General features: G+C 30.1%; 1 protein-coding gene across 1 annotated transcript; it reads right to left on the bottom strand.

The window, feature by feature from the left end:
• Positions 1-492: 492 nt before the first annotated feature.
• On the bottom strand, positions 493-20,762 carry LOC111613709 (neurexin-2-like; the record flags this gene model as incomplete). The annotated part of the gene is made up of 8 exons (XM_023355048.1): positions 493-647; positions 4,290-4,466; positions 7,930-8,082; positions 14,967-15,221; positions 15,318-15,460; positions 17,870-17,974; positions 20,279-20,501; positions 20,570-20,762. Coding segments are annotated over 8 exons (1,404 nt in total), but the record flags the coding sequence as incomplete, so codon positions are not given.
• Positions 20,763-22,498: the final 1,736 nt, after the last annotated feature.

The following is a 22,498-nucleotide window of genomic DNA, read 5'->3' on the forward strand; positions in this document are numbered from 1 at the left end:
CCAGTCCCCAATTGAGTTGGATAATCGATGCTCTACTGCANTATTATTTGTAAAATTATTTTGCAAATAATAATCGGGTTATATTGCCACTACTAATAATTATTAAATACAGAATAATTTGGTATTAGAGGTAGACATTAGGCGCCATCTCTTAATAAAATTAATAATTACTATATAATTAAAATTAATATTTATTACATAATTTAGAAAATTCTTATAGAAAAGAATAGGCCCGGAGCAAAACTCGAACCAGCAACGGCCGCTTACCATGTGGATGCATTGCCAATTTCCAAATTATTTAATAAATATTATTAAAATTAATAAGAGATGGCACCTAACGCCTACTTCTAGTGCCAAATTACTCAGTATTTACTCATTATTAGTAGCGGTAATATAGCCCAATTTAATCCGATATTGGTTTAGCTTTAATATAATTAACGGGCTTTGAGATGTTTATATGTTTTATTTGTAATTTAATATAATTGTAATTAATTAACTATTCAAACCTTTCTCACAAATATTGCCCACGTAAGTAGTCAATAAACAATCACACTTTGTTTTGTTTTCATTCCAAAGTTCAATACACACTCCATTATGTAAACATGAAGACTTATGACAAATAGTTTGACATTCTTCTTTAACATTACCTGATAAAAGAAAAATAAATAAATAAATAAATATATTTGCCTTGATACTGTATGTATGTATGTATATATTAATTCTATATATTACTTGAGACTGAGTTCTGTTTGGATTAGCCAAATAATTGAAATAATGCACAAGCAGTAAAACAGGTCTGGTTTATATTGTGATAATAGGGCAATCTTGGGGACAAAGATATAAATTTTAAAACAAAATCTTTAATTTGCTTGAAAGGATACAGGTTACTTTTCGAGATGCTAGCCAAGATCTCTCCCAAAAATGAATATACAATAAGAGGCAAACTACAATTTATACATAAGCTGTTCCCAACTATATTTACTTGGTACAGTTCTTTCTTTCAGTCAGCAAATCAAGATGTATTATCAAATTAAATGTGTGTGTGTGTATATATATATATATATATATATCTTAGAACTAAGTACTTAAGACTAACAATAACAAGTTTATAAAAAGAATTAAGTGAAAAAATGAAGAACCAGGACAGAGGATAGAAAAGGGGTACCCAAAAATCTGTGTCAATGTTCCATTATGGTGGTGTGATCATCAGCCATATTGTAGTTTGTATATAAAATAAAAAATGCTCAGCAAATAAACTCACATAAACAAAACACCTTAATTTGTTGCCGAGAAATATATATACTTGAAACAAACAAACATTTTCAGCCTGATTAACAGGCCATCTTCAGGTCAAAAAACGAAAATGGAACAGATATGTTCCATGAATAGAATACAAATATTTAAATCAAAATTTAGAACAAAAAATTTTTAAAAATTATACAAGAAAAATTAAAATTAACATAAAATAAAATGTCATAAATCTTCCAACAATTCTAGTCTGAGTTTTTAGTGAACTTTTTAACCATGTACTTCCATGTGGACGGCAGGCTCTCAGCATCTCTCACATTTAAACATCCTTCATGTAGCTTACTTCTATATATTTCAATCTTCTTTGCCATCATTGATAAAGTTGGGGAAGATAAAGGTTTAATAATTGTTGCCTCGTCCCATTTCACTACTGAACACTGGGCTTGCGACATTTGAGATAAAATTGTAACATTGGATCCTTTTTTAACGTTATACAGTTGACCCCCCCTATAACACGGGTTCCTAAAGTTCGGATTCCTATATGATAACGAAAAAATTGCGACGGTATCCGTACAAACATGGTAAAAAAAAACTTATAATTCGGTAAAATGTCATCGAGCAGCCGAACTACTTTCTGCTGTCCAGCGCCACGCTACGGAGAGTTTAGGCGAGTAAGTTGAGTTTATTATCATCTGTACAGTATGTAAATTAGGTACCGCAAGTCTAATACAGCACTAATTTTATACATTTCTTGTGAAAGAAACATTTCTTATTCAACAGCCATAAAAATTATTTATATTAATGAATTAATCCATGTCTCCAAAGTTCAACGAAGTTTTTGCAGAAAAACAACTTATCAGAAATTGTGTCCGCCGTTTGGTGCGTTGCTCTGTGACGAAAATAAGCTTAAGCAATGGCGACGTCGAACGGTGCACACGCGGTAAGTAATCCTACAATTTTTTGTTTATAGCATAGTTTATACGAATTATTCCCAAAAAATTATACGTGTTTTGGAAATGTTGAGTCGAACTAGTCTAGGAATTGATTAATTTTATGGAAGAAAACCTTTCAAACAGCCGTAGTCCGTAAACTTCACATGTGTCGGGCTGTGATTGGCAAGGTCTCCTAAAACATCAATTTCATAAAAAACGGAACGTATCTACTGTGTTATAGGGGGGGTTGACTGTATCTATATTTTTTAGCCTTACTCCTAAGCTCCTAGTGGTGATGCCTGTATAGTCTTTCTTAACATCTAGTTGGGTGTTTTCATAAGGAACTTTATAGACGTCTGGTTTTTCTTCTGTTTTTATTCTATCTTTATCATTCCCCGAGATCTTATATAAATTTGGAGCTCTTTTTAAAACCATCCTTGATTGTTTTCGATTAGCAACTTCTTTCATAACACTATTCAAATGATTATTATATGTAAACTTCAAGCATCTATTGGAAGCTCTAAACATCTAATAATAGTGTGACACTTCGTGATATGTATCACAAATAGCCGCATGCGACACTTCTAACATACAAGCAGCGGCCCACGAAACACACAACATAAATAACACACAGTCTCGTGCGGTAGTTGAGTACAATCATCACCTCAACTCAGTTTACAGGGAGATTGCCGCCCATACTAACACTAAGATTGCATACAAGAGGCCTAGCACTGTATATGGGCTCCGCGGTGGCAAAGACAAAATCAATAAAAAGCAAGCACCGGGTGTTTACATGATCCCTCTATGGGACAACAGGTTTCAAAGGGAATTAGTTTATATTGGGTCCACAAAACGCTCTCTGAATAAAAGATTGCAGGAACACAAATACGACATCGTTAATAAACGGCACACCACCGCCCTATCAACATATGCCACTGAACCTGGCATAAGAGCTGACCTACATGAGGCCAAACTGATCAAACTTTCTCACCGGGTGGAACACCTGCAAAATCTGGAGGCACTGGAAATTTACAAAGCCGGGTTACGCACCAATTGCATTAACTCTAATGATGCGGTCAATGTGTCGCATGCTTGGAAGTACTGCTATGAGGTAACGGGCGACGCCCACTCCAGCAATTAAAGACCACATCCCCGTTTGGTGTATTTATTTATATATATTTATATAATTGTATGTATTACATATGCTATTCCGTCGCCATGCAATGCACGTGCATAACTGTATTCTTTTAAAATCCGTTTGTGCTGTTCCATTTTTCAAAATTAGTTTCATAATCATTATTCTACACTTGCACAGGTTCGAATCTAACTGGTTTTTAAACCTGATGAAGACCGAAAGTATGGTTGAAAACGTTCGTTTATTATTAAATTAATTACTACTGGACGTTTAAAGGTTTTGGAATGTTAATTTATATGTTTTCCAGTATTCACGTAAGAAGATTTTAGTACAAAGTTCCCTTTACCAACTTGTTATATTTTACACTTTTAATAGTATTTTATTTTACCCTCTCCTTTTAAATTTACAGGTATTCTGTTTTTATAGAATTTTATCATACTCCCCCTTTTATAATGTAGAGGTATACATTTTATTATTACTTTTATTTAAAACTCATTATAGTTTACTTAATTTACAATTCACATAAATATTTTATTGTACATTAAAATCCAGTTGCCACTATTAAACCATAATACACATGTAACTTTTGCCATCAAGGTAATATTGTGTTCATTATAACTTTATGTATATTTTTAACTATAACTTAAATTTTGTAATGTTTTTATAATCAGAGTTATGTAAAATAAAAAATAGCAATGAGGGACATATAATCTGAAATGCATATCCTCCAGAATTAATAAAGTCTGTATATCTATCTTCATTGCATGTTACTGTGTGATTCATTCTCTCAAGTAATCTCATGCTTACTACTAACAATTAAAACGAGAACAAGAAGCAATCAAGTACAACTAATATCATCATCTGCAATTACAATACTCAGTACATACCATATTAAAATAACATAATACAGTTATATTCTTTATTTCTTACAATATTAAGATCAAATTTACTAATGACAATTGTGTAATATTTACCTTGACTTAAATTGAACAATTGTCCTTTCAAATCATACAATTCATCTCCAATCTTCATGCCCTGAAGACAACCAATTAATCCAGGTATATGAGAAATTATTCCTTCATTCACTCCACCAATAAAAATTTCATAATGTGGAATTGTGGAAAAAGTTGCTCTTATTGGCTTAACTTTTTCTGAAAGAGAACAAAAATATTCATCTTATTGACTCATTTTTGCAAAATAAATTTTTTTCCAACTTTAAACTAATATCATGCTAAACCAAACAATTGCCATAATTAATTGTGATTAACTACTATTAAGTAATTTGGTACTAGAGGTAAGTATTAGGTGCCATCTCTTATTAAATTTAATACTTTTAATACTTTAATAAATTTAATAATTTAAATTTTACTAAATTTTTAGAGATGGCATCTAACACTTACCTCTAGTACTACAATACTAAACTTCTCTTTCTTAAATTATTTTTGAGTGTATTGTCTTTCAAGTGTATCAGTAATAATGTGTACAGTACTGTACATCATTTCACTTGTGCCTGTGTTCATGTTCTGTTTCTAATTTAATTACTTCAGTCAACATATTAATCTTTTCATTCCTTTCTGTAAAAGACTCTTTGGCATTATATTCTACCAATCGTCTTCCAAATACTAACACTAGGAAGTCGAATGCCAACTCATCTGCAGATTGTGTGTATGAGATCCAAGTTTAAATCAGACTCCACTACAAGACTTGCGACAAAACTTTATTATACGAGGCCCAGAGCAGTTGTATTGTACATTTACACCTCAGACAACACATAGGCAATAGAGTGAATTTGATTTGCACACTGAGAACAAGTGTTGCCAACCAATTCCATTTTTGGACAATGTTGCCAGTTGGACTTTTGTATTTCTGGCCACCAAAACTCTCTTGCCATAAGTAATAAAGACTCTATTTTTATTGTATTGCCTTTCATTTCCCGTAACATCTCTCTTATTTTTTCTAGAAACAGTTCCTGATCAAAATTCTTCATATTATCTTTACCTTTAATGGCACTTCTAGTGGAACAAGTTCTCAAACGTTTCCCAAGTGGTTTCCTCACTAACATTGCACTTCTCTTAAAAATAATCTCTTTTTCTTTTTCGTTAATCTGAACTTTATTATCTTTCACTTTAACCAATTTTTCCATATCACAAACTCCCCCAAAATAACTTGTATGCCAATATCTTTGTCTCTCTCACAAACCACAAACTACCAGTACTAGCAACCACCAACTCAAAATGATATTCTAAAATAATATTCCCAAGTCTGAGTTAACTTGGGATGGTACATTAGGGGGTTAAATAGAAACATTTATTGGAATATCTCAGTCATGTAAGCTAAAATATCTTAGGCAAAACTTAAAAGTTTTTAACAATAATTGACTTGGAAATGTTCACAAGAGAACTAACAGACATATAAATAACACTGTATTCTATTGAAAAGTAAAAGTTTATGGGTCTATCAGCATCTTTGCATTTTGCATCTGCCAGACACAAACAATAACTTATCCAACCACAGTTATGTCAGAAATAATTCTAGAGCCATTTTTTGATGTTGATAAAAAAATTGCCACAGATTATACATGGCAGCCTGTAATCTCACTACTGAAGTTCAAAGGTTTTTAACAATTAATTCATGCAGTATAGACAGGAAATTATGGATATTTTAGAAATTAACTGTACTAGTGTTCGTACGATCAATTGGACAGCAAATGGAAATATGCAAAAGTATAAATATTTCATTTAAAATTTTAGTATCAAAAACATTTATTATTTATCATTGATAATAGTATAATAAAACCTATATCTTATCAGTGAAAAATTTATATTTAAAACAAAAACTTGCAAGTTTTTGTTTTAAAATTGTTTTTTTACTGATTGTTTTTGTTAAATTTAAATTTTTTTTTACTGATAAAGACATTGATTCTATTTATTTACATTGTCAAATTTTTATCCCAAGCAGAAGTCAAGCTATGGTTTTTAGCAAATCCTAGAATAAATTATGTATTTGTTTCTAATGGTTAAAGTTCTAAACTAGAAATATTAAATACATTATCTTTGCTTTTAAAAAATATACGCCTGAAACTTAATTTGTTTTATTAACAAAATCTTTTTATCATCCTTTAAAATTTTATCTCATTTATTGTTTGTATTCCTGTCTAATGCTAACTCATTGAATGAAAAATGTTCATTAAAAACATTGAAGATTTTAATAAATGTTCTTCTCTTCCAAAAATAAGATAGAATAGAATATTTTCTATTTTTTCAGTTTCTATCACCAAATAGTAATTAAGTTGATAATTTAAATTAAAGACAAAGTCTGTCAAAATACAGTTACCATTTATTCACTTTTACTGTTCCATAGTTTTACTAGTTATAATTTTAAAAATTGTTTGTTTTTAATTAAATATTTATTCATTGATTTTAAAAAGAAATTTTTAAAATTAGGTGACCAAGTAGCCTCAAAGATAAGTCAGTTGTCAAAAGTTGCATTCTGGAACAGTGAAAGTGAATAAATGGTAACTGCTATTTTGAAAGACAGTCTTTAATTTTAATTGTAAGCAGTGGTGATATTCGAAATATTTAACAAAGGGTTCGCTGACAGAAAATTTTTCCTTAACAATTTTTTTTCGCTCAAATGGTGCATTAGCAACATTAGTGCAAAAACTGACCTTAAGATATCCATATAAATAAAAAAGATGCGTTCGCAAAATTAAGTCAGTTAAAATTGAACATTGTTTATGCCAGAACTATGTATACTTTTTTATAAATACTAAAAAAGAGTGTTCAAAATGGTTTATTTTGTACATATTTTAATATTTTTCATTCAAAATATTTTATAAACATAAAAATTGGCTTTTTTTTTAATCAGAAAAAGTCATAGGGAAAGCAGTTAAACAAGAAAAACTTTTCTAAATCATTTATTTTATCGTTAGGTATTATTATAAAAATAGACAGATGTCATCATCTCTCGAAATACAATATATTTCTTACTTCACTGTTGATAGCCCGACATGTGCTCCGCAGCCATCTTGTATTTTCTCGTGCATGTGGGATTGTGGGATCTCTCTTATGACTGGATCTAGTTTTGATAACTCTCTCGAGTCGATCGCGATTGAACCTCGTTTTAGTCGAGATTGAAACGGTCGATGGAGGTTGCACTAGGCGAACAGAATATAAGGCTCTAGTTTAGTAGTGTTACAGAGTATAATATGTATATTTTAATATATTTTTTAAAAGAAACAAAATCACTGAGAAATGTTACGTGCGTTTAACAACGGGTTCAGAAAACTTTGAAAATGTTAACAACGGGTTCGGCCGAACCTGTGCGAACCCGCTGAATATCACCACTGATTGTAAGAATATTTTATAATTATTGGTAACTTCATTTCTCAGTAAAAAAGACTATTAAAAATTCTAAGATATAAATTATAGATAAAAAACATTTAATCTGGATATATAATAATAAGAAATATACTGAATTTTACTTTTATTTATGTTAAAATTTGGTAACAATTTTATCATTTGTACTCCTCACAAATATGAAAACTATTACAATTTTAAATAAAGACTTTCTAAGAAGAAAGAAAAGAATATAGTAATTTTATACATACAGTACCTAAATTAATATTTTCTATCCATGGTTGTTGATGATAATGTTGCAAAAATTTAATCGGTGAACTGACAATTGCTTTCCTTCCATTTACATTCAGAGTAGTCATATTTGCATTTCTTTCGACACTTATTTGTATTGGTTTACCTTTATAAATAACTGAAAAAATATTTTATATAAAATTTTAGTAACAATAAATTTTAAGTTATTATGTATTAAATATACATGTCATAAGAAAAATTCTACACTTTAAAAATATAATTATGTTTAATAATTATTCTTAAATATGATTATAGACTATTCTTAATAGTAATAAACCTTTTCAAAAAAATGCAAAACATATCAAACAGATCCACAGGGTGTCCAGATTGCTAAAATTGCAATGTGGAACTAATAACATGACGAGGAATTAAAGTTTAAAAATAGGTAGACAATCTTCACCTTTTGGACATAATGTAATTTTAAAATGTGTACAAAAATCAATGTTCAAAAGTCAAACAATACAGTTCATGTTATAAGGAGTTCTGTACCCAGAGTATTAAAAAAAATCTTTTATTGAGATAGAAAAGTTTTGTTTTACAGTGACTAGATTAAAATGTATTAAAAACAATATTTAAAACATTAAAACTATACTTTAAACATAGCATAGATAATAAAACTTATATACATACACATACAGTAAATGAAATAAAAGTTCTCTCTATAGGAGTGGTCAAATCACCAGATAGGCTGTAAGTAATTTACCAGTGCTGTAATTATGGATTCAAGAGTCCATCTTATTCACTGTAGAAAACTAAGCTTTGTTCAAACAGACATTCATTAGCAAAAGCAAAATATGAAAACAATTTGTTTTAGCATAATAAATTTGATTCTTGCTGTTGTTTTGGAAAATGAAAACAGCAGAATTAAACAAAAAACTGTTTCTACTAAACTAAAACTATTCTAAGAGATGATGTTCTTGTAGACTTTCGCCGGATGATAATTTATTTTTTAATCAAAAAAGACACAGTCTGCTCAAAATTTCTTTTTAAAACCACCATTTCTTCTGATTATGTGTTCAAGAACACCATTGATGACCAGACCTTTCTTTGTAGGCTACTAGGTCATCTGGCTAAAACATTCCTTTAAAAACACACAAAAAAAAATCCAATTAAAACATTAAAAAGTAAAGAATTGGAACTGGCGGTCTTACAGACGTCTTAAACTTGCATCCTTTCCAGTTAGGGAATTTCAGTCCTTTATATCCACCTGATAAATGCGCTGTTAAATGTAGATTTGGTCTTATCCCTCTGGTGACGAATTATTTCTAAAAAAGTTTTGCTTGTAGACTTTTTTAATCAAAAAAGACACAGTCTGCTCAAAATTTCTTTTTAAAACCACCATTTCTTCTGATTATGTGTTCAAGAACACCATTGACGACCGGACATTTCTTTTAAACATTAAAACATTTTTTTAATGTTTTAATTGGATTTTTTTGTGTGTTTTTAAAGGAATGTTTTAGCCAGATGACCTAGTAGCCTACAAAGAAAGGTCCAGTCGTCAATGGTGTTCTTGAACACATAATCAGAAGAAATGGTGGTTTTAAAAAGAAATTTTGAGCAGACTGTGTCTTTTTTGATTAAAAGATGATGTTCTTTTAGTTTATGAAAAATGTTAATCATTTTCCATAAATACAACAGTCACCAGTTATTGTGATAACATTGGTTCAAGACTGTTTTGATAATAATAAGTGGCTGTTTTGATAATAACCAGCAGCTATGATCTTGCAAGGCAGCTAATATACAGGTGCATGTGTTTACAGCAAGGACCAGTCAATTGAAATTTACAAGTCAATCTTGAAAAAATTTTTGATTGATTGCCACAATCTTTTCTATTAACAATTTTGTAATACAGTAGAGCGTTGATTATCCGAATCAATTGGGGACTGGGGTTGTTCGGAAAATCGATATTTTGGATAACCAATTATGTACGAAAAAATATATTAACCTATCCCATGTTGAAAATTTTCTCCATTGTGTGTCACTTCGCGCACTATTGTATCATTAAAAATTATTTCTTTATTTTGTACAAACAAAATAAATATATTGAAAAATATAAAAACAATAAAAAATTATACTTCAGAAGTTAATTTAGTATCAAAAACGTAAAATATTTGAGTAGCCCAAGACATAGCCAAAGATTGCAGTGCCACAGCACTGGCAAAAATTTAAATTTGCCGACTGGAATTCTTTCGGATAATTGACGTTTCGGATAATCGACGCTCTACTGTATTTGTTAATAAACTGCCATATTGAATTTTATACATTTACCATTTCTGATTCCCATGCACTAATCTCCAAACTTCAAGATATTCATTTGTCTGGGAACAAATACCTTACAGTATTTGATTTTGTATCTATGTTCTCCTCCATTCATTTGGAACCTTGTTTTTGTTCCTTGAAAGATTTCTTTCTTACTACTACACCAGGCACCCAGAGATTCCATTTGCAAATATTAGAACTTGCACACCTATTATGCTACTCTTCCTCTTTTTACTTTGATGGACATATGTATATCTAAAAAAGGAAGGTAGCTATGGGCACCATCTCAGGATGTTTGCGAGCTCATCCTACAATGCTTAGAAGAACTGTTTTTGATAAACTTTAAACCCAATATCCTTATATATACTCATTATGTAGATGATATTTTAATTATATAGAGAACTAAATCAAATGTAGGGAAGGTGTTAAAAGTTTTTAACAACAATGGCTAAGGAGTAACACTAGAATTAAATCAGGCAAGTGACACAGAAGTCAGTTACTTAGACATCAAGATTTGTGTAGTAAATAGAAATGTAAGAACTACAATCCATCGCAAACCTACATACTAGGGTTTTTCACTTCCTGGTCTTTTGCTTGTCCTGGGTTTCTGGGATAAAAGTGAACTGTTTCCCAGGATCCTGGGAAATTCTGGGACAAAATTAATTATTTTTAAGATATACAAATTATCATGAAATCAAATAATATAATTATTTTTCATTTTTTTAAAGTAATTTAATATGTTCTGCAACCTCCAAAATTATATTAATAATGCTGCATAAGATATATATTAAAAATTACCTTTGAATTAATTAGAAATTTTCACAAATAGAAAAAATTTATTACAGTTTGTTGGAAACTGCATACAACAACAACAACAAAATGCTTTGAACTCTGATCAGTCAATCTGATTGTTATTTTAGTAATGAAAAGTCCTGCTACTGAGAATGCCCTTTCCGATTTAATTGATGTTAGTGGAATCGTCTTTAATGCATTTAAGAGAAGACAGATGTTATGTTTTTTTCATTTGTAGCCTGGAAGATTTCTAGTTCGTTTTCGAGATTGCAGTACTTCTTTTGCTCTCTAGTATTCTTGATTTGTCTACCTTGGCTGCTTTAATAGAAACATCAAGTTTATTACCCGATAATTTGGCAGTTCGTTTGGCTTTAATAATCAGGTTTATGAAGAAAAACATCATACTTGCAGACTTCGTACTCGTTTGTATCCTTGCCCAATTTGCGCAACCTGGTGTTACGCAGTTATCGAAGCTGCTGGGCATAGTTAAAAATTAAGACAGCATAAGCACAATTATTCCAGATATTACAGATTCTGACAAATAAAGAATTTTCAGAGTCCTGCCACAAATAAGCTACGTACTGATTATTGACCATTTGTGACATGCCATAACAGGGAAAAATTAAAAAAAACTAATAAGTAGGTTTAAAATTAATAAATACAAATGTATTCTGACAGTTTATGAGTTAATTATACTTTCTATTTGCAAAATTTCCTCAACCTTAACACAAAATAAGAAAAAAGTGAATTTTTAAGAAATTTGCAGGATTTTCCGGGATGAGAAGAATTTCCAGGTTAAAAAACAACTGGGATCCCAGGATCTCATTTGAGAAACCCTACTACATACATTCCCCTCTTTATACCTGTTAACTCTGTAGACCAGTGGTTCTCAACCGGGGGTACATGTACCCCTAGGGGTACGAGCGTAAATCGAAGGGGTACATCTAACTTTCATTATAAAATGGCGTATGTTAATCAATTTGCTGTAAATTATTAACACAAGAAACAAGAAACGACAAAAACTTGCTTTAAAATATCCCAGTGTGAACACCGATTTCCCTTTTAATAGTGTAAACAACTTGTTTATCCACTGTTTGTGNGTTCGTTAACTGGGGTTCCACTGTACTGGAAAGCTTTAAAAAAAATCTTGTTTCAGTATGGCCTTTGAGATGAATGTCAAGTTTGCCTGAATGTCTGCCCTTTCATTGACAACTTCAATTGTCAAAACAAAACAAAAGTTGGCTGGAGCCAAATCAGCTGAGTAAGGCTCAACAATTCCATGCATAACAAGAAGCTCCTTCACTACTGCAGCAATACGAGTCTGTGCATTGTCATGGAGATGAAACCAATATCCAGTCTTTGTAAAAGGTGGCTGCACACCTTTAACGTAAATCAGCAATCAGTTTAGAATTTCTCTATAGAGTTCGCCATTCACAATTTATCCTTCTGAATGAATTCCTTGTGGATCAAGACATCTTTATCAAAAAAGGCAATGAGTGAAGTTTTCATCTTCAATTTTGCAAACCAGCATTCTTGAGACATCTGGCTCATCTCCATTCCCTGCTTTGTCTTTTCGTTGCTGGGTCATATTGTAAACATCTGGTCTTCATCTCCTGTTACTATCAACCTCAAAAATACAGGATCATTGTCACCTGTGTCAAAAAATTATTGCATGTATCCAGTCTTTCCTACTTTTGTTTCACTGTGAGTGCATAAGGCACAAACCTGGAACAGATCTTGCATTTCCCTAAGTCAACTGTCAATATCTGACAGATTGTTTTACGGTTTACACCTAGTTCTTCAGATATTATGTGAACACTGAGTCATCAATCCTGCAATATCAGACCACAAAATTGCAATAAAAAATACAAAAATATTTTAAAATTTACATATATAATACAGTTAAATAAAATCTTTTTTTTGTATTTCTCTTCATTTTACTCTGTATTATAACTAAAACCCATATGTATCATCCTACGTAAATACCATGTCTTTATGTATGTACCTATTGTAATGTTTTTTATGTTTATGTACTGTAGTTTCTACTAATAAATGTGATGTAGATGACATAAAACATTCCCATTCACCACCTTTCCTATCATCTTTTACATTTCTCTTCATGCTTACTCCTCCCCTCAATCTTTTCCCACCAGGTAATATCAATGAATCATCCTGGTCTTCTGAACTTTAAAGTAAAAAAATGTAAGGAACATTTTATTTTCTGTTTCATTACAGTAAAAGACCTTGAACTAAAACTATTTTTGTTACTGATGATTTTCTTTCATCTTCACAATAACTAAGTCTCAGGAAACCTGCATTCCTGAACTATCTGGAAACATGTTTGTCATGGTGGTTAATGGGAACACATACAGGATGTCTACCAGAAGTTATTGTAGTGATTATCACTAATTATATTTTAATGTCATAATCTATATTTTGTATTGTCGCGTATCAGAGTGTTTTGTAATTTCAATCCGTAAATATGTATCACATCTTGCTGTGTGGTGGTGCAAGCGCGTGATTGGCCCCTAAGCTCTGATGTGTATTACCACATCATGTCTATGGTGCAGGGTATAAATGGAAGGGCCACATGTGTAAAAACACCTTTTTTCTCCTGGATCTTGTCTGATCTGCAACAGAGGAATTGAGTGGAGTGCCCGAAAAAAAGGGAAAGAAAGAATAACTATGTGGAAGTGGAAATCAGCCCAGCAAGAGAGAAGGAAACATCACACAGAGGACTCAACTATCATCATCTTTGTAAATTGATTTGTACTAGTCCTAACCTATCAAATTCAGGATTGTCGCATTGTGTAAGTTACGATTGATTGTTTTTTTTTGTTCTTGTGTCATGCTAGAAGGGACAGAGGATTTCCCATCTATTTTTTTGAATTGTAAATGAACCTCAGAATTATATTGTTCTCTTATTAAATCTGTTTCGTACCTTATTATTTTTATACAGTCCTTATCATCAATCTTACCCCCACATTCACACTGATGTACTTCGGTATGCTACAGAACAACACTATTGTTGAATATACCTTTCACATAACTTTTACATACCTTTTCTCACTTTTCTCTGACCATTGTCCATTGTGCATATATAAATGTGAAAAATACTAAATTACCTATGTCATGGAATTCATAAACAGAATTTATTTATTCCCAAATATGTTGTTACACCAATCTTCTTCTGCATTTCTATGATTATTCAGTCTGTTGTGTCTTAAATTTTCTTTAGTATTCTCTAAAGAAGACAGTATACTAGTATTACAAAAGTTGTGACAAACCTGCTACTGTATATTATCTTTTGTCATTTGATTATAACAAGTAATTTATTATTATAAAAGAAAGCAATGGCATCACTAGAGATCATGGGAGTGTAGACCAGGTGACACCAAAATGACACTACAGTATAAAATTTTTATGCAGTGTAACAGCAGAAAATTAATATTTTTTAATAATAGTAATCATGTAGCTAGCTAATTATAACAACAAAATCATTTTATGTAAGCCAACTTATATGTACCAATATACCTACATTGCTAAAACTGTACACTAATTTACTTTTTTAAACCTTCTAACTGCACTCTGGTCAAAGATGTCATTATTACAAAACTGCAATAAAAAATATAAAAATACTTTACATATATAATAGTGAAATAAAAACACATGTATCCTTAAATACATGTAGGCTGTGTACGTGATATTGTAATTTAAAGATGTAATTTTACTTTTGCTAAGTTGTTTATGTTATTGCCATTATGTTCAGTAATGTACATGGGAATTATGATCTATGAGTAACATCAGTACATACAAAAAAACATTAAAATTTTTGTACAATTTGGTATGAACAGTATGCACAGAGGTGGCACCACGAGTTACCACATTGGGTGGCACCAACTCTAGTGATACTGCTAAAGAAGATAAAGAATTAAATGTATAAAGTTTTACCTGAAACATCTACATAAACTTGGACTATAGTCTGGAGGGAATTGAATGTAAATACTACTCTTTTTCCATTTTCCCAGTGAAGCTGAACAAAATTATTCAGATGATCAAAAGCATATAAAAGCAGAGCATCATCCTCAAATGTAAAAAAGTTCAAAATAATATTTTCATTTAAAATTGGATGTCTGTATTTATTTTCTCCCATCAGATGATAAAATGAATTATTGTTCAAAAATGTGACACTGTTTTCATTAAGGTCTATAAAAAAAATTAAATTTTTATTAAAATTACTTTCAAATATTAATAAAATATTCACTCTGTCTATTTTATATATATAAAATGCATTTCACTTACTATTTTCACAGAATTTTCCAGAATAAGCTATTTCATTGACACATTCACATCGAAATGATCCCCACAGTTCATGACAGGTAGCTCCATTTTTACAGGGATTAGAAAAACAAGAATTTAAACATCCTTGTTTGATTTCAAATGTTCTGACATAAAGTACAAATCAAATTGAATATTAATAAAAAAATATCATAAAATGAAATTTAAATAATTCAATAAACTGTTTAACTAAACTTAGAAATATTAAATGTTTTGTATGAAGAAACTTTTCAGATAATTGAAGACATGAGTAAATGAAGGTGTTATAACCATTCAAAATTCAATTGATCTTCATGGATGAAAGTGTATCTATATCAAACATTGTGAAGCCTGATATGTATTGAATATGTAGAAACATCACCAAACAATCACCTAAATAATTGGGCTATAACTCTACTAATTTAATGATCAATACTAAGTAATTTGCTACTAGAGGTAGACATTAGGCACCATCTCTTAACGAAATTACATAGTGCTCTGTCACTATTTGTTTCCCAGCTTTATATATATTAGGTACTTTGTAGTTGTATTGGGTTTTCTACCTTTTGTCATGTTACTAGGCTATTTGTAAATTTTTTTGTTTTTTACATACCACCTTTGGCAGCTGCTGTCTGCTTAAGCAGGATTGGTTGTCATGACACCACATGACTAAGGTTGAGATCCCGGATGGCGGCAAACATAAAATCACATGAGCAACATGTGCAGACTACCTTTTCTTTCTGGACTATGCCTGGTGAAGACTTTCGAGCATGGAACATTTGTGACGTATCCAAAACTAAGACAATATGAACCCAAGTTTTTTAATTCTTTTAGAATATCTATAAGATCATTTGATGATGGCTGGTCTCTTTTAGATTTCATCAATAAATAGATCAGTATCGAAATGATCGTTCTCCATTTCGGCCGATGTATGTCCACTCTACCTGAAAGCGCGCGATCGAATATACAACAACATGGCAGCACATATATCTCAAAGTGCGCGGCTGATGCCTGTGAAACATGCGTTCTAACAAAAATCTATCAATGTGCATTTGATGCGATCTTGGCCAGAAGCGCACGTTTGAGTATGTATACCTATGCAGAATTCTTGGTTCTTTAAAACGTGTGTTACCAAAACGCCCATTTAAAAACGCCTAATGTGTACACAGCCTCAGTCTGAATCTCTTGGTGATTTCCAGACACTACAATTATAATTATAATAATGCAATACGTCTATAGAATCCACCTAACAAAATTTCTTACAAATGTAAGACTTCATTTGTGCACATGCTCTGTTTCTTTTTATGTTGTATAATCAAAGTTTTTAAAAAAGTTTTTAATATTCTATAAAAAGAATGAAAAGAATGCACATCGGTATAATTTTTGAATTTGAAATTTTGTTAGACATTCCATGAAAAGAATATGCAGTTGGAACTCATAATTAAGTTTGTTTTGGATTCATATTTTTATAAAAAAATCTGGATCTGAAGAAAGATCTGAAGACGTATTGAAAATGCTAATCTGTTATCTGCAGAAAGGACTTATTGCAGTTAAACAAGGTGTGTTACATACCATTTTTTGTTTTTATTATAGTGCATGATTGTGGCATATACCTAGTAAAATACTGAATATACCAAAGAAAGAGAGAAGCTTTGATTGTTTTGTTGTTTCTTTTTGAAACAACAAAACAATCAAAGCCTCTCTCACTCTTTGTGTACAAATTAAATCTCTAAATCAGCATTTCTCAAACTATGGGCATTTCTCGAAATCAGCATTTCTCAAACTAAAATTTTAATGGGTTGCAAAATAATACTACATTTCTCAAAAATACTTAAAATATTTTTATTACTGAAATATTCTCTAAGAACAATAGGTACTGTACATCTGTTAAGTACTGAAAACTTTTAACAACTTTTAACAACTTTTTCCTAATAATTATTATTGTTATTTAGTAATAAAGTTAAGATAATAGAATATGTATATCAGTGATGCATTAAGCATTTAATCTTGTTAAATGAATAAAAAATTTTTAATGCGAATGCAATAAAATTTCTGTCTTATATGACCACTAATTTGCAATTAAGTACAATTGGTTATATTCATTGGTGAAACAAGATTTGTTGGGATAAAAATAGATGTAAATAGCTGATTTGCTATGTGCTTCCCAATCATACTCAGTGGAATCCTTGAAAAGAGAGAGAGAGAGAGCAAGAGAGAAAAGGTAAAAAGGTAAATCATGGTTTAGAGTATGATGATTGTGTATTGTATAAATCATCAAAAGGGTAAAGATTAAAATCTCAATTTGTTGTCAAGCCAAATTGTTCTTTGTTTCTGTTCGTTCCTCAGACCTACGCACTGTGGTAACATCACAATATACTATTCAAATGACAATTTTTAAAAAAGTACATTAACAGATTCCAAATACACTGTTCAAATCACAATCACAGTCTGTAGATTTTATAAATAATAAATAAATAAATTCACAATTTAATCTAAAGAATATAAAAAAAATATCTTCATTTGAAAATTAAACTTACTCTAAATTTAAATATCTGTATAAATTAATAACATCATTATTCATAACCAATCCTCTAAAGCACCCAATGAAGCCTTGATGAATTGCTATATCAATTTTCTGATATCTAAAAATAAAAAAATAATAACACACAAAACTTTAAGTTTTTGGCTACAATTATTTGAAATATTATTACATCAAATGTTAGTTTAATCAAATTCATTATATTTTATTTATTAAAATTCCTAGTTTAGTTAATTTAAAACTGTTTTTAAAAATAATTTAATAATTTAAATATGGATTTAGACATTAATTATGAACATATTATATTGATAAAGTTAGTTTGACTCAAGGCTGCGGAGTTAATAAAAAAAACACTCGGCTCCACAGCCCTGGATGAAACTATATATATATTTCCCATCTTCAAAAGTTCATATATATTAAATACCAATATTTCATCTTTTTTAAAGACAAGAAAAAAAATCTTTTCAAGAATTCATCTTTTGTCATTTAGTATTATATACTCATAAACATGGATCAATAACCCACAATATATTGACTTTTATCAAAACTTTTCTAAATATTTTATTTTCTGAGAAATACCACAAAAACTCCCCTTTATTGTAAAGAAGTATTTGTTTAATATACCTTATCTTATCTTTATTCATCTTTATCTTTATCTCCCTTTTGTTAATGATTAACTGTGTGGTTCTGTTGTACTGAATAGCATGAGAATCTTCATACAAATAAACCACCTTTTGTCAATTTTCCAATTTAAACCAGTAAAATTTTGTCCTCCCATTGCCAATGTGACCAAAGCAACAATTCAAGAACTCGAATGAAAACTGAATTTTGCATATCTCGACATTTCAAGGTGTCCTGAGTCCAAAAATGTAAAAATTTGGGAGGGGTCATTTTTTGATCAATGGCTACACTTTCCCTCTGTTATATATAACAGCTGGCAAAGTAAAAATTATAAAATACATATTTATATATTGATTGTGTCATTACTTAGTGGAGTCTTTTAGCTTTGGAATAAAAATGTTTCTATGTTCTATCTTTATTAGAACTCTATTTATTGAATATTTTATTCTGAGGTCACGTGATGACATCAGAATTTCTGGGTCTATTTTGGTAACAAGTCTACCTCTGTCAGAGTCGGATGGTAAGGCAAAGTAGGAGTCTGTAAATTTTTACACGACTCCACAGCCCTGATATTCAGTATGCTATATTGAACAAAATGGTTATGCAGCCCGCGCTTGTCATTCTCTCAGTTATCAGGCCCACTGTGAAAAAGTTTGGTGACCCCTGAGGTATATCAATGATATAATGATAATCAATAATAATAATAAAATGCTAGGTAATTTGGCACTAGAGGAGAACATTAGGTGCAATGTCTTGCTAAATTTAATAATTATAATTAAATTGAATATATATTAAAATTAAATTAATAATGGATGGCACCTAACAACTACCTCTAGTACCAAATTACTCAGAATTTAATTATTAATAGTAGTGGTAAAGAAGCCTGATTCAATACAGCAATCATTTGGCTTCTTAGATCAATGTTTGATGTTATGATCTGTTTTTGAGCACTGATGCTTAACCTTGCAATGATAGCTGAAAGCTATTAAAAACATTTGTTTATCAGTAAATCTTACACATTTCTTACTGGAGTTTGGTATAATTTGTCTTTTGTTTATAATTATCCAGTTTTTTGTGGTGGTTATATTATATCATTATTATTAATGAAATAAATCTTTAGACTTATAGTAAAATAAAATTTTCAGATATAAATAAGCTCATTTAAAAAAAAAATGAGCAAGTTTAGAAATTTTTAATTTTCTGTGACATAATGGTTAAACTTTCAGACATATCCTGTGATGTCACTGACTTTGGTGTTAGGCCCACCTGACAGCGTATAACTGTGGTCAGTCACATAGCCTTCAATGTGCTGGTACCTTGCATCAAGTAATCAATCAACTTACTTTTAAACTAAGTAGCATTTAATATTAGTAAATCAAACAGAATCAAACAGCTTTTAAACTGTCACTTGAAAATTTATTCTATCAAACAAGTTCAAATAATCTTATCTAGTCATCATAATATGAACAGAATTTCATAACATTTTCAAGTACTTAAAAAAAAATCACTTAGAAATATTAAATCAAGCCAGAAAAAATTATTATTATTATTTAAAACACTACTTTTTTAAACATTACTTAGTTTACCTTTCTTTTTCAAATTGCATTTGATGTCTGACATCACTTACTTCTAAATTAAATATGTAGATAATTCCAAGTACTTTCTTATCTTAAACTTAAATAACAACTAAAGTGTAATTAACATAACAAGACATCAAAATGACAGACAGCTCTCCTAGTAGTGTAAGAAAACTTAATGTTTTAGATTAGACAGAAAATAAAATTACTTTGGCAAACCTCCAACATACAGAGCACCTTCAAATGGACCAATATCTTCTTCTTCACTGAGATCCACCATTTTTGACATTAAATTTACAGTAAAGCGAATATGATGAATATCATAGTCCACCCACACTTGCTGCCACTCTCCATTATTTAATGCATTATGAGAAGACACTTTTATGCTATATGGTTTCTTATTTACAGTGAATTCAAAAGACAAAGTGTTATCTGAAAAGTGAATTAAAAATTAATTATTTTAAAACAATCAATAAAATATAAATTCAAAAATTTTGTACCATCAATAAGTAAGACTTGAAAATAGCTATGATTAATAAAGGGAGACTTTTGATATAAAAGTATTGCTCTGTTACTTGATGTTCTGAAACTAAAAGCTAAATCCCCTTCTTTCCATCCAGGTAATTGCAGATAAGAATTTTCTGTTATGAATGTTATAACATATAATTGTGTATCTGAAAAATTAAGAAATAGTTATGAGAATTTATTTTAGTTTGTTCTATAACATTAACAATGAGTAACATAAAATCTTGACATTCAAATATTAATTTTCAAGTATAACTTCAAATACAGTGGTTGCTGCTTATTGTAATCATATTGGTTAGATGGTTTTAATAATAATAAGCAGCTGATAACAATATCCAGCAGCTGCCATTTTTGCAGGATAGCATGTGTTTATTCTACAGCAGGAGTGGTTGGTCAATCAATCAAATGCAATTGACAGATCAATCTTGAAAAAATTTTCAATTCATTGCACAGTATTTGCCACAATTTTATAACACATGTTTTTATCAAATTGAAAAGATCCTATTAAATTACTTTCAATATTAAATCATAAATGAGAGAAAGCACAAATATGTGTTTATACTGTAAATAGAATAGAGGTCACAGTTGATACAGATGTTACTATAAACTTATAGAGTGACATCATTTTTGCCTAACAGATGATTGAAAATAGTTTGAATATAATGAAAGTTGTTTGCAGCAGCAAAAAACTGACCACCCATTCTACATTATAAAAATAATAGAACATTAATCTGTAATCATAAAACTACATAAAACTAAAGGAAATAAATTTTTGTTGTTATTTAATGTTATAAAAATATCTTATTCAAAAGTAACAGTCATAGAATAGCAGTTTTTAACTAGTAATATGCCAACTGGCACAGAACACTTTGTAAAAAATCTATAAGCAGTGCCACATTTAAAAAATACCAAAGATGAATATTAAATGATACTTCTGGAAAAATAATAACTAATGTTTTTGAAAAGTTAATCCTAATTTGGCACTTTAAACTAGGACATTTATGATTTTTATATCTGATGACAATAAGTGGCAGGCTGATCACAATATCTGGCAAGATTTTACACATCAAATATAGAGCTGGTTTGGGAAAATGGGTTTTAATTACATTAAAGGGCTGATAACATTAATCAGTATCATAATAAGCAGTGACCACTGTATACAGAACAATATAAACTGAATGATACACAGTCAGTATTGAATCACACGTGTAAAAATTACTCACAAGACAAAAATCCAACATATAGAACAAAAATAATTCCTTTGCTAGTCTTTGCCTATGTTGATGACTTTCAAGCAGGAGTTCTTTGGATTGTTAGATCTGCACATTTCAGTGTTTTGTGATATTTGCTTTTGTTTAAAGTAGTTAGTACTTGTGTTCTAGAGTCTATTGTTACTTGGTTTTTCAATTTTGAATAGATAGTTTTTGTTTTAGAACTGTTTATACTTCATTAGACTTAACTAGCTTAACCTATTGTCAGACGCAATCTGTATTTTAAAATGAGCAGGTGCAACCCATCCTGGAGACTGACAATTTTTACTTTCAGATTAATAGTATTTACAATCGGTTTTTTCATTTTCATATATTATAATTATTTATTTGAAAAAATATTAATATACATGAGAAAATGATACAAAGCAATAAGGAATATAGGGTAAAAAATACAATATAACATATCACTATTTTGTGCACTATTAGAGTTGTCTTCACTGGAACCATGCATTGCAATTCATTTTAATGATCACTCTGCAAAATAAAAGAAAATAAAAAGGGGAATTGTTTAAAACTTACAACAGTTATAACTTATAATTTACCAATTATCTATAATACAAAATAAATGTTTGCTTTTATTCAAAAATAAAATTTTTTTTAATTCTTAATGTTTACTAACTAACGTAAGGTAAG

This window comes from Centruroides sculpturatus, unplaced genomic scaffold (genome assembly GCF_000671375.1).
Source record: "Centruroides sculpturatus isolate CEXI.00-Female unplaced genomic scaffold, Cexi_2.0 scaffold1782, whole genome shotgun sequence".
Taxonomy (NCBI): Eukaryota; Metazoa; Arthropoda; class Arachnida; order Scorpiones; family Buthidae; genus Centruroides; species Centruroides sculpturatus.